Below are 14,308 nucleotides of genomic sequence, written 5' to 3'. Positions count from 1 at the left end.
ATATTTATAAATATTTACCAAGCATCTTATTATGGATAGATGTTTATTAACATTTACCAATCATTTAATTTATATAACTACTTTAATTAATCTAATTTAATTTACAATAAAAATGCTATAATATTTTTTAATATATTTTCTTAAAAAATGAAATTAAACAAAAAAATAAAATATTGGACAGAAACTTACATTAACACTAAAGCCTAGTCTAAAGGCCCGGCAAATTAGCTTGGAAAGTAATGGAAATTCTCACAAGATTATGACAAAATTAGGCAGAATTGTTTTACAATCTTGGTTACAGCTATCAAACATCAGGATTTTGGGTGCCCTAGAGATTTTTGATGGTGTTGAATCCATTTCCACCTTAAAAAAAATTCAAATACCATGGCATTTTGATTTTTTAAGATTTGTTTTTACTAGATTTAGGCTAGAAATCTGTGACAAATTTGTGGCATTGGTAGACAATGCCTTAACAGTGATACTCCTACTACCCAACTTTGTTAAATACAAATTTAAGCATGGCACAGGTAATATTATGTTCGTATTTGAGAAATAAATTGCACACCAAAACTTCTCACTGTACATTAGAATATTCACACATATAAATACATAAATCATTGGTTGAAGATATAAATTCTATCTTAATCACACAATCATTTAGTTGAGCAAATCTCTCAACAAAATACTAATTTAACAACTATTTTAGTTGGACTAAATATCTCATATCTAACTAATTAATACATTTAATGATGAAAAACATTAATTAATAGGCACAAGAAAAAAGTGAGTTAAATCTCCAAATTTTGTTACTAAAGTGATCTACTATGTTAAAGTAGTAGCTTTGAACTTTTCCATATCATTCATTAAAACACTGGTATTTTGATGTTTCCATCATAAATCTTCTCAAAAGCGTAGCAAATTAATCATGCATCTTCCATGGCTACTTTTTATCTACAAACCTTCATACTCATACGGAGTTCTTCATGTCTTAAGACGATGGTTAGGCATTCAACACATACTAATACCCCTTTCCCTTCCCTGGAATGGCTATCCAAAATCTGGGAAAACAAAAATTCATGGTTGTGATTGTTCCGGGGCTATCCAAGTCTTCTTAAGTTCTGGGTAGAGTCGGAGACGCCCAAACTCTTGAGGACATGGTCAAAACCTTGAGAGCAATTATCTAGTCATGAGGACATTGTGTATTGTACAAATCAAATCTGCGACATGGTGGAGACACCAAAAAAACATATTATGCTAAACGAATTTAAGATGGTTAAACGGAGCGAACTCCGGAGCCAAAATGAAATTGAATTTACATTCATATTATGCTGAACGAATTTAAGATTGTTAAACGGGGCGAACTCCGGAGCCAAAATGAAATTGAATTCACATTCATATTAGTGCAACTCTGATATTCAGTACAAACTAATTCCTCTTCCATCACATCAAGCCTCATCTGAATACAGTGTTTTCTTGCCCTGCTCTCTTTTTGTGGATCGGGTTTATTGATAAATACTCTATGTCCATTTTTTCAAGTGGGTTGAGAGCCCGAGTTTTGGGTTTGAGCTTATAAATGTGACCAAATTAACTACTTGTAATTATCTTCGGTAGTAGTCCTTGCCCGTAGAAATAACAAGCACGTACTTCATAGATAAAGATAAATTAAACTTGCTTAAAATTTGTATTTATAAATGTACAACCCAGGTCTTCCTCTTACATTGGCTTTTGGAGATTCTTGGCTGTGTTTTCTTGCTGTCATCAAGCTCTGCAGAAAATAGACTGCTCATCATCCTCAGAATTAGCAATACCATCATAGAAGCTAGTTCTGAAACCACTCTAGCCTGGAACAGTCTCATGTACATGACGGTTATGCGCCAATGGCAGCACAGCAAAACAATAAACCGTACGAATTTCACATCAGCAACAAGATGTTGCAATAATCTAATAAGTTAATCGAAGCCTGCATTCTAGAGAACTCTCGATCTGAGCTGGATCATGGTAAATATTGTCTCTGAAATTGACATGGAAGTGTAGAAGAACAAAAGATTCTCCTGTAGAAAGCTGCGAGGTCTTCACATCTAGATCATGCTTTTCAATTTCCTCCAGAATCCTCCACATATATCTCGGCCTTCTTTGGCTGGTAGTTATGATAATTGCTTCCTTGTCATAAATTTCAACGGCTACCTTCAGGTCTGTGTTCTTGTCTGTTTTTTGTCCAGATTGGATTGCCAGCAGACGGTCTCTCTTCCTCTTCAGTTGATGGACATCCTCTCCGAGTTTTCTAATGTAATTAATGGCTTCCTCGTACAATCCACATCTGTCAAGCTATATGAACAATTCAAATAGATAATTTAGGCATATAAAAAGCTTAAAGCAATCACCTGCGGTGTTACAGTTTGATATAGATACAGTATGAGTCGTGGAAAGCATGTAATGTTGTAATTACCTTGGGAGGAGTAGTGGGCAAGAGAGACTCCAGTTGTGTACACAAGTAATTCATTCGTTTCCTACGTAACTGTTCTGCGACTATCTGGCTTTCTTTGGTCTTAACAGTCGTCATTTGATCCACATCTCGCCATACTATTTCTTGAAGATCAATACACTCTTCTTGTGAGTCTGAGTCTGCTTCGAGTGGACGCTTTCGGGAAGCAGTGGATTGTTGAGCATTTGAATTAGAAGGATATGTATATGAAAACAAACACCGCAACGCCATAATCAAAGCTATGGAGCCAAAGATTAGAGATCAAGATTGGTGCATTTTGATGGCTAAAGATTAGAGAACAAGTAGTTCCTTTAGGAGTTGTCTATAATGCGACTTAATTGAGGTTAAATTTTGATTTGTTGCAGTTAAAATGGTTTTTTAACTGCATATTTGGATTCAGCACCCTGAAAAACCCCTGGGACGCTTTGATTGTGCAGAACTAGCTATCAAATTTGGGATTCCAATAAATTGCTGCCGGGGCGAAAGAAATTGAGGTTAAATTTTGATTTGTTGCAGTTAAAATGGTTTTTTAACTGCATATTTGGATTCAGCACCCTGAAAAACCCCTGGGACGCTTTGATTGTGCAGAACTAGCTATCAAATTTGGGATTCCAATAAATTGCTGCCGGATTTTGACCGGAAAAACCCACCGCAAAAGCTTCCAAAAAATCTCATTATAGACAACTGCGTTCCCTTATAGAAGGCGCTGCGAAATGAGTTGAAGGTGTGATAGACACATCAATCAAACACGGATTGAATGTACACGGCTTTGACTGTTAGTTACTTCACATGCGTCAACTAGCAGTACATGATTACTCACCACTGTGACGTAATTTTTCTTCGTCGGAATGACGTATGTGTCATTCACCTGCCCACTACGCGGTTGTCAACACGAAGAGTCTTCACGGTACGGCAACAATTATGGTAATGACTATGCACCCCGTATTGGCGGACCCTACAAGATAAACGTTAAAGCGTAAGATAAGGTAGAACTAATACTCTTGCTCTTTTCCAATTAAAATGGAAAGGAGTCTTCAATTCGGTAAGAATTTTCCTAGTAAAAACTTTTTCGTAAAACTGTCATTTTTACAGTAATTTTAAATACATTTATCTTTCAATAATTTGCTTGAATATATATGTTAATGTATATATAAATTGGATGTTTGGGTTTTGAGTATGTTTTAAAATTGTTTTTGTTTGGTTAAGGAGGTTAGAAAATAAGTTAAGTAAAAAATTTCTCTTCAAAAACAGTTTTTACATAGTTGGTTTTGTTTGAATAATAATAATGAGTCAATTTGGATTCACAAATAGCAACTACTCATGGATGTCTTTACTATTGCTTTCAAAACAGAGTCATAATAAATTCTCTCAGTGTTTATATATAATTGGATGTAGAGTATACCACTCCACTTGTTGTTGACTTATCATTGCTATTCAAGAAAAACCGCTAAACCACTCCGCCTAAAATTATTTTTGAATCTTAAACCACTTTACCTAAAAAAACTAACTCTTACCCAAATAAAAACAATTTTAAAACAATTTCCGAAGAAAAAATACCGCGCTTTTCTATTAAACGAGAGAATAAAAAAGCTACAAAAATGAATGAGTCAACATTCAACTGAGTTTTCACAAGCCAACAGGAAGCTCTCCTCTGTAGCATCGCTTTTACCCAAGTCTAGTATACAGGGGACTGTGGAAGCTCCCCTGTTCACGGCCAGCAATAGCCCAACCTCAAAAAATTTAAATTAATGTATTTATACATTATATTTATGTTTATTTAACCAAAAAAATTCAAATAGTAATTACGCACAAAACATTTAAACAAAAAATTGTATATGCATCAAAATTGTAATTATTTTTAAAATATAAATAAATTTATGGTTTTTTTTTTTCAGTTTCAATATTGTTACACGAACATTCAGAACGGATGTTTGTTTCACATAGGATAAAAAAGAGTATCACTTTACCCCCTTGAATTGTTGTCACACATATGTCAGGTGTAGAATATATAATTAAAAGATCAACCGATAAAGAAGTGAAAGAACATTTAACAAACTATGAAAATAATATTTAATTGACTTGACAAAGCATGGAAATATGAGTTTGACTTTCCAATCACGGAAGTTCCGTGTATCGTGTGATCATATTGTATTATGTTAAGAGAGGAACCATTTATGCGGGGAGGGAGCAAGATGATTTGATGTCTATTTGACCTGCGAGCGATGTTGCATCCAGGGATCGCCGAATTTGATGGGTAAATTTTCTATTATAGTTTATTCATTGTTAAAAGATTTCTGGTTTATACCCATTTAAATAGTTATTAGAATAAATAAATTATCAAATTTAAGAAATGTTTTAAGTTTAAAATGGTTAGTTTAAGGGGTTACACGTTTAAAATGAGAGGGGTAGAGTATGTATGTTATTATAGGTTTAGTAGTCAAATTCCTGGGAGGAGTCTCATACACCAATTTTGTCTTTGGCTTGACCGTGACCTTAAAATTGGATAATAATAATATTGGATAATAATAATAATAATAATTCACCAATGCTTAAAAAGAAATCTGAATTGTCATATTGAATTAATCCTAATTTATTGATTTAATTCTAATTATAAAGCTTAAAGTATAGACATTTAAAACATTATTCACTTTTACTAATAACAACCAATTTATTATAGAGATATAGAAACATTTTCTTCTGGAATACATGTACTAATTGACATAATGCCTTCTTCAAGTATATATATAGAAAGAGTTTACAGTTAATTTTTATTTTAATTTAGAAGTTTGAGTTTGAAATATTATTATGTTGTAGATATGTCTATTTTGGAATTGAACTTTTAGATATGTCTATTTTGGAATTGAACTTTTAGAATTTTAATTTATTTATTTTAAAAAATTAGTTGGATGATAGAGAATTAACCTCCACACAATATTTAGAGAATATTCATTGTAGCATGAAGATATAAAGGATTCATATTGATTTCAGAAATAGTTATGATCTTTTTAAAAAATTATGTTTGAAAATTTTAATTAAAATAAATTTGGGTTGTCTCCACTTGTCCACCTAAATTTCTTATGATTATGAATTATGGCTTTTACTTCGATAGGTGTGTCTATTTTGAATTGAAAATTTCCATTTCAAAATTTTAATTTAAATAAATTTGGGTTGTCACCATTTGTCCACCTAAATTTCATATGAATATGAGTTATGATTTTTGGGCATGTGGTATTAGTAATTCATTGTATTTTCCCATGGTATTGTATCAAAATTTATTTACAAATAGAATCTCCACAGTAATCTCTGGAGGTGAATCTCCATGGTTAAGAATCTTGTTACATGTTTATTTTTAATGTATATATGTTTAACTCATTTATTTATTCCTTTTATAATTAATAATAATAATAATAATAATTTAAAATAAAGTTAATTTTTTTCTAAGTTTAGTAATGTTAGAAGTTGAAACAAGGCAAGTGTTTTGATACCTATATTGTTGCGCTCCCCGTTAATGGCGGTGTTGATCCAACGCTCCCGTTTGTTTCGTGGTATGTGCTTAACACTAGCGATGTGTCTATTTAGTAACACCTACGGGTTTTGGTGTAATGGCAATTGTGACTCCAACAAGTGGTATTGGAGCCAAAGGTCTCAAGTTCGAAACACACTTGGCTCGCGTTGAGGGGGAAGATTGTTGCGCTCCCCGTTAATTGCGGTGTTGATCCAATGCTCCTGTGTGTTTCATGGCATGTGCTTAACATTGGCGATGTATCTGTTTACGAACACCTACGAGTTTTGGTGTAATGACACTCGTGACTCCAACAAGTATTTGACCCTAGCTCTGATTGTTGCGCTCCCCGTTAATGACGGTGTTGATCCAACGCTCCCGTGTGTTTCGTGGCATGTGCTTAACACTAGCGATGTGTCTGTTTATTAACACCTGTAGGTTTTGGTGTAACGACAATCGTGTCTCCAAGAAGTGGTATCAGAGCCAAAGGTCTCGAGTTCGAAACACACCTGGATTGCGTTGAGGGGGGAGATTGTTGCGCTCCCCATTAATGGCGGTGTTGATCCAATGCTCCCGTGTGTTTCATGGCATGTGCTTAACACTAGTGATGTGTCTATTTACTAACACCTGCGGGTTTTGGTGTAACGAAAATCGTGACTCCAACATATATGTGTTTACCAACGATTTAATTCATATGATTTCCCTAGTATGTAGGTTAAAATGAAATACTCATTTCCAATATTTTACTCATTATATTTAAATATAATTTAAGCCCAAGTTCAAGTAGTGAAAAAATTTTCATCAATAGATGCAATTTGACTTTCATTTGTATTTTTTAATATATTCTTATCCTTTTCTATGTATTTTTCCATATTTTTTTAATAAAAAAATAAATAACCAACAATCTTTCATATTAATAATAGGTGGTCAGAAAGGTAGTAAAGATTTTCTTGATCTTGATAATTACTTGGGATGTCACTTGTTATTACGATTCTTTATATCTTCTTTCTTTAGTTTATCAAGCAATTACACAAAGTAGCAACACACAAAACAATGAACACAAGATGTAGGCACATGCCACGGCAAAACGCCCCTCTAGGGGAAAACCCAGTCATAGTAATTCTTCCTTTCAATAGTATTCTTTATGACTCTTCACCCCGGACCTTGACCAAACCTTTCCTCCACACTAAGTCAACCTCCAAAAGATTGATCTCTTTCCAGCAACTTCGACTATGCAACAACTTGCAACATCTTACGGCTTTCGGCAGTAGTCCAACTTGGGAGACTTCGTTCTCCCAATCTAGAGCACGAAACTGAGAGAGACCACCACCAAAAGTTAGATTTTCCTTGACTCCTTAGACTCACCTAAACTCGCATTCACTTCGCCTTCCTAGCAATAGACTTTCCCAGCTTCCTACTTCGCACTTATGCCTGGCAAACAAATTTTCACACTTCTGCCCATAAGAGAGAGAATGAGAAATGGTGCTCCAAATGAATTCGTAGTCCTTCCTTTTATAGGATTCTTGTGGGGTAGAATGGGTCCTTCGGTCCACTTGATCTTCTCTTACGCCGACATGGAGTGGATGTTCCGTAATTCACATTTGACTCAATACTAAACCGATTTACATGATTCAAAAGTCCAAGAAGGATCTCTTTAAATGTACAGTAATTCTATAGACTCAGAATAAATCCTAGAAGTACTCAATGGGGACTTTGACCTAAAACATGGTGACTCAAGCATGAAACCCATGCTTTAATAAGTCACACCAATATGTTGAAATGTGGCAACAAGAATATTCCAATTTTAATTTGTCCTTGAATTAAAATTGAGAATTAAAATTTGAATTTAGTCTCACCAGCTACTTGAAAAATAATTAATTAATTCATCTTGGATTAATTAGTTGGAGAAATTCAAGCTAGAAGTCTTTGTGAAGTCATGCAATAGTTATTCCTTAAATTAAGGAGATTATCCCTTAATTAAGGAGATAACGATGACTTATAATTGAGTTGTAATTAGTTATCTCAGTTAACTGAGTTATGTCTAGTTAAATTAGTGCTAAACAGTTTGAGGAACTAATTGTGAGTTCAGTCAGTTAATGCATGCATGCATCAAAGTAGTGTACTCCAGATAACTGAAGATTCTCTCATAAATAACTCATGCATGTCTATTTAGAGAAAGACCCAGTTGAGATTAAAGAGAGGGAAAATGTACTATCAGTTGCTAGAATTTTCCTATAAGGAAAACTCTTGCATGCAGAAGGAATTCATTCGTTGAGATTTGCGCAGTTTTACAGGGTGTAAGATCAGTGTGAGTGATTAGTGTTACACATGGTAACAGCTGGATCCCCCAGGAAAAACTACGTTAGGAAATAGGAGCTTCGAGGGTAGTGTGGAGGAGTTAATGAGAAGTCTATTTTGCCTGTGAGCATCTGTGAGGATTGTACTGAGAGCTGGCTAGCTGTGAGAGCTAAAGCTATGTGTAATCCTGAGATATTTCCACTTGTATGATAATACAGATAGCGAGGTTTTTTGGCTAAGGCTTTCCCTAGAGTATTCTTCTGTGTTTCATGTGCATTGATTCTGCTTCTGGTTATATGTGTTCTGCTTGATCTTGCTCAAATCTATTAAGCTTCCGCAAGTTTGATTGTAGAAGTAGATTAAAGTATTTTGCTTTAGTTATATTGAATTATCAGGTTAATCTACAGTGACAATTTCTACATGGTATCGGAGCGAAGGTTATCGAAGCTGTGAACAATATACAAAGAACAGAATTCGAAGTTTGAAGTTTGGGATTATAGGTACAAATCGAATTCATCTCATACTTCAGGTTGGTCAATGGTGTTCTATGGATTGAGACTCGAGTATGCCTTGGAAGGTAGCTCGAATTACATAGAATGGAAAGATAGAATGGAAGATGTATTAGAAGACAGTGGTTTGAAGGATTTAATTGATCAAGAAATCCCCAAGCTAGCTGCAACTAATGCACAAGAATTGCCTGAATGGAAGAAGTATGTGGCGAAGGCGAGAAGGATTCTTTTGGAGGGAGTTCGATACCATATATTCTAGAGTCTCCATGGGAAGGATACTCCATTTTCAATGTGGAAGACATTGAAGGACCTCTATCAGAATAGTAACGACCAGAGGAAACTGGCGCTCAAGGATAAGCTTTGGAAAATCAAGATGCAGAAGGGTGATACTATTTCTACATATTTGAACAAGTCCACCACCTGTAGAGATGAGCTTGGTAGTGTGGAATAACTACTGCCGATGATGATATGGTGAGCCTTGCTCTCCTCGATCTTCCAAAGAGCTGGAATAGATACCAAGACTCTGTAAATGGAAGAGAGAAACTGCTGGATTGGGAATGACTGTGGTCAGATCTCATGCAGGAGGAGATCAGGAGGATCACTCGAGATGGTTCTTCATCAAAGAATGATGATGAAGAAAATCTGGCCTTAGCGAGTAAGGCAAGGAAAGGGAAAGGGAAGGCTTCACATTCCAAATCGAATTCTTCTCATGGAGGGAAGAAGGGTGAAAAATCTAAAGTGAGATGCTTTAATTGTCATGAGATGGGACATTATGCAACTAATTTCCCATCATAGAAGTCCAAGAAGGGATCCACAAAAGGATCGGAAGGTGAGGCATTATCCTTTCAGTTCGAAATGGACTTTACCCTCATCGCATGTATGGTTTCATTGATGGTGGGTTGTGTTTGGTATCTTGATAGTGGAGCCTCATTCCACATGACCACCGATAAAAGTTTATTCAGTACCTTGGAGGAGAAAGACCTCAAGATGTGCATAGATATGGGTGATGATAGAAAGCACAGTGTTTCAGGAGTGGGCACAGTTTCTTTTTAGAGGGAGCATGGAGCTCCTCTCACCTTGACAGATGTGAAGTATGTACCTGGATTGAAGAAGAACTTGGTATCAATTGCAATGTTGGAGGACAAAGGCTATGATGTTGTCTTCAGTAAAGGAAAGGCGTTCCTAAGACATATAGCCATGAGTCAGACCAAGAGGATTTGGATTCAAGTGAAGAATCTCTATAAACTAGAGGTAGATGACTATGCTGCATTGAGTTCGAAAGTAGAATTAGTGCAAAGCCAATACATTGGAAAGTTATGGAACAGGTGGTTCGGCCATTTGCATCATGGGGCCTTGAAGATAATGCAGTAGATATCTACAGGACTTCCCAAAGGTAAAATTGAGCAAGTTGACACATGCAAAGGTTGTACCTTGGGAAAGTACGCCAAGTCTTCCTTTCATGATCGAGACAGTCGAGCAGAAGCGATCTTAGAGCGAGTTCATATTGATTTGTGTGGACCATTCTTGATGACATCCACAGAAAAGCAAAGGTATTATGTGATTTTCATTGATGATTATTCTCATAAATGTTGGATTTATTTCATGCAGAAGACGGATCAAACCTTCTCAAAGTTTTGTGAGTTCAAAGCTTTGGTTGAGAAAGAATCAGGGAAGAAGATCAAGGCCTTGAGAAGTGACAACGGTCCAGAATATGTCTCTCAAGAGTTTAAGGAATTCTGTGCAGCAGAAGGAATTAAACGGGAGTTGACGGCACCTCATAACCCATAGCAAAATGGGGTGGCCGATAGGAAGAATAGAACAATGGTAGGGACAGCTCGGGTGATGTTGCATGACCAAGGCCTACCACTTCATTTGTGGGATGAGGCACGCAACACAACTATCTATTTGCAGAATAGAAGCCCGCATCACATACTTGGGATGAAAAAACCAGAGGAATCTTTCTCCAGTAAGAGACCAGATGTGGGTAACTTCAGGATCTTTGGCTCATCAGTTTATTTCCATGTGACAAAGGATGCATGGAAGAAGCTTGAGCTGACAACTGAGTTGGGGATACTTGTGGGGTACACTGAAACACCCCACAACTATCAGGTGTACTTGCCTACCAGTCGAAGGATAGTGGTTAGCAGAGATCTCATGTTTGATGAGCAAAAGGCCATGCGAGTTTCCCTTGAGCTATAGGTTGTGGAGGAACTATTGGTTCCTAAGGAGGAGGAGCCTCAGACTGATGCGAAGCAGCCACATGTAGAGGTTCCAGGAGTGCAAACATACACTCAAGCAGAGTCTTCCAGAAATGGACTGAAGCGCACAAGAGAAGCTGACAGATTGTTGTCGAATAAGAGAGAGAATGTGGAAGAACCATCTTCTCAGCGCAGACAGACGAGATCACCTGAGAGGTACATTAGATACATGGACCTTATTGGGGAATGTGTTGAGACCGAGCCATCTTCCTTTGAGAAAGCAGTGCAACAGCCAATTTGGGTTGATGCTATGGTGGAGGAGTATGACTCCATAGTTCGGAACAGTGTTTGGGATGTGGTTCCAAGACCAGAGAACAAGTCAGTTGCGAGTTCTCGTTGGATTTACAAGGTAAAGAAAGCTGTTGATGGTAGTGTGGAGAAACATAAGGCAAGATTTGTTGCCCGTGGTTTCTCACAGGTCGAGGGGATCGACTATGATGATACTTTTTCTCCTGTAGCAAGGTACTCATCTATTATACCGATGTTGGCACTATCAGCACAGATGGGCTCGAAGATCCATCAGATTGATGTGAAGACTACATTCCTCAATGGCAAGATTGAGGAAGAGGTGTACATAGAGCAGTCGAAAGTTTTTGAGACCTTCGATCATGAGTCGCATCTGTGCCAACTCAAGAGAGCTTTGTACAGGATGAAGCAAGCACCTCTTGCTTGGTATACCAGGATCGAAAACTACTTCACCAGGTTGGGCTTCATAAAGAGTGAAGTGGATGCGAACCTGTACCACATCATGGTGAAAGGTAAGCAGTTGATCATTGTACTTTATGTTGATGATCTCATATTGACGGGTGATGATCAGTTGATCATGTCTTTCAAGGGGGACCTTGCAAGAGAATTCGAGATGAAAGACATGGGTGTCATGCATTACTTCCTTGGCATGGAAGTATGGCAGAAGGATGGGGAGTTGTTTGTGTCTCAGGGCAAGTATGCCAATGAGATACTCAGGAGATTCCACATGGAGAAGTGCAAGCCCATGCAGACTTCTCTAGTAGGTAACTGGAGGAAGGAGGATGCTACTTCAGGAGAAGTAGTAGAAGCTACTGTGTACAAGCAACTTGTGGGTTCAATAATGTACTTAGTGAACACATGACCATATTTGTGCTATGCGGTGAACCAGCTGAGTCAAGCTATGGTTCAGCCTACCAAGATGTTTTGGAAGGTGGAAAAGCATGTTTTGAGATACCTCATAGGCACATCTCAGTATGGATTATGGTACAGACGAACAAAGGGAGTGAAGCTATAGGGCTTCACTGATGCAGATTCGGCAGGGAGTCCATTAGATCGGAAGAGCACATCAGGTGGAATTTTCAACCTTGGGTCGACGGTAATTTCTTAGTATAGTAGGAAACAGAGGTCGGTTGCACTTAGCACAGCAGAGGCCAAATACATGGCTACAAGTCAGGCAACATGTGAGGCCATCTGGATGCGGAAAATTCTAGTTGGTTTGTTTGATCAGAGGATGGATCCAACTGTGATCTATTATGATAATTAGCATTGTATCAAAGTCTCTGAGAATCTAGTATTTCATGACAGGTCCAAGCACATCAACATTCGGTATCATCATCTCAGAGACTGTGTGGCGAGGAGGATCATATTGTTGCAGTATATTTCGACCAAGGAGCAAGATGCTGACATTTTGACTAAGGCATTGTCAAAGTGTAAATTCGAGTTCCATAGAGACAAGATCGGGGTGGAAGATAATCCCTTTCTTGTTGAGAGGGAATGTTGAAATGTGGCAACAAGAATATTCCAATTTTAATTTGTCCTTGAATTAAAATTCGAATTTAGTCTCACCAGCTGCTTGAAAAATAATTAATTAATTCATCTTGGATTAATTAGTTGGATAAATTCAAGCTAGAAGTCTTTGTGAAGTCATGCAATAGTTATCCCTTAAATTAAGGAGATTATCCCTTAATTGAGGAGATAAGGATGAGTTGTAATTAGTTAGCTCAGTTAATTGAGTTATGTCCAATTAAATTAGTTCCAAACAATTTGAGGAACTGATTGCGAGTTCAGTCAGTTAATGCATGCATGCATCAAACTAGTGTACTCTAGATAACTGAAGATTCTCTCATAAATAACTCATGCATTTCTATTCAGAGAAAGACCCAGTTGAGATTAAAGACAGGGACAATGTACTATCAATTGCTAGAATTTTCGTATAAGGAAAACTCTTGCATGTAGAAGGAATTCATTCCTTGAGATTTGCGTAGTTTTACAAGGTGTAAGATTAGTGTGAGTGATCAATGTTACACATGGTAATAGCTGGATCACACAGGAAAAAGCTACGCTAGGAAATAGGAGCTTGGTAGGCAGTGTGGAGGACTTAATGAGAAGTCTATTTTTCCCATGAGCGTCTATGAGGATTGTACTGAGTGCTGGCTAGCTGTGAGATAAAGCTGTGTGTAATCTTGAGATATTTCCACTTGTAGGATAATACAGATAGCAGGGTTTTTTGGTTGAGGCTTTCCCCAGAGTATTCTTCTGTGTTTCATGTCCATTGATTCTGCTTCTGGTTATATGTGTTTTTCTTGATCTTGCTCAAATCTATTAAGCTTCCGCAATTTTGATTGTAGAAGTAGATTAAAGTATTTTTCTTTAGTTATATTGCATTATCAGGTTAATCTACAGTGAGAATTTCTACCAATAATAATAAATTTTTTTTCTTTATTCTTTTGACAAGTACATTACATGATGACTCAAGTACATTATTGAAGACCGAACATAGTTACTTTTTCCAACACTCCCTCTTAACTAGCGAGGTATTCATAGTGTACATATACAATGGAAGATCTCAAACTATATGAACCATGAAGGACTTTTGGCACCACAATGCCATGGACTAGATTCCTGACCAGGGAAATCTATCCAACCAGTCAATCAATTTAAGAACTGCAATTCCATGGAATATATTCTTGACTAGGGAAATATTTCCAACCAGTCACTCAATTTAGGCACCACAATTCCATGGACTAGATTCCTCACCAGGGAAATCTATCCAACCAATCAATCAATAGTTAGGCATCACATTTCCATGGACTAGATTCCTGACTAGGGAAACCTATCTAGGTGGGACTAATTGGGACTCAAGCTTTCAGTACCTCTAGGTGCCATCAAGCTTACTTTCTAACCACAAACCCAAAAATCCAGGTGTGTGTCAGAGCTATATGACCAACGCCATCTTTCCAACTTCGGGGACTCAATCAACACAAAGTTTCAGCCAGATGTCTCCCTAGGAAAT

The 14,308-nt window shown here is 37.0% G+C and overlaps 1 protein-coding gene across 1 annotated transcript; it reads right to left on the bottom strand.

Annotated features, from left to right (window-relative positions):
* Positions 1 to 1,706: 1,706 nt before the first annotated feature.
* LOC149187438 (uncharacterized) lies at positions 1,707 to 2,713 on the bottom strand. The gene is made up of 2 exons (XM_089409662.1): positions 2,447 to 2,713; positions 1,707 to 2,325 (listed from the first exon to the last, which is right to left on the bottom strand). Exons 1-2 carry the CDS (start codon positions 2,711 to 2,713, stop codon positions 1,942 to 1,944), a joined length of 651 nt encoding a protein of 216 aa, XP_089265788.1. The 3' UTR covers positions 1,707 to 1,941.
* Positions 2,714 to 14,308: the final 11,595 nt, after the last annotated feature.

Source organism: Pinus tabuliformis, chromosome 3_1, assembly GCF_031772625.1.
Source record: "Pinus tabuliformis cultivar Carrire ecotype Pingquan chromosome 3_1, CPIR1, whole genome shotgun sequence".
Classification (NCBI taxonomy): Eukaryota; Viridiplantae; Streptophyta; class Pinopsida; order Pinales; family Pinaceae; genus Pinus; species Pinus tabuliformis.
This window is presented reverse-complemented; position numbering and strand designations above follow the sequence as displayed.

What these genes read in the sequence shown, in the direction of transcription:
- LOC149187438 (XM_089409662.1), bottom strand. Translation starts at nt 2,713, where the DNA reads ATGGCGTTGCGGTGTTTGTTTTCATATACATATCCTTCTAATTCAAAT. An exon ending in TGCCCACTACTCCTCCCAAG is followed by an intron (nt 2,326 to 2,446) that starts GTAATTACAACA and finishes TTGTTCATATAG; the next exon opens with CTTGACAGATGTGGATTGTA.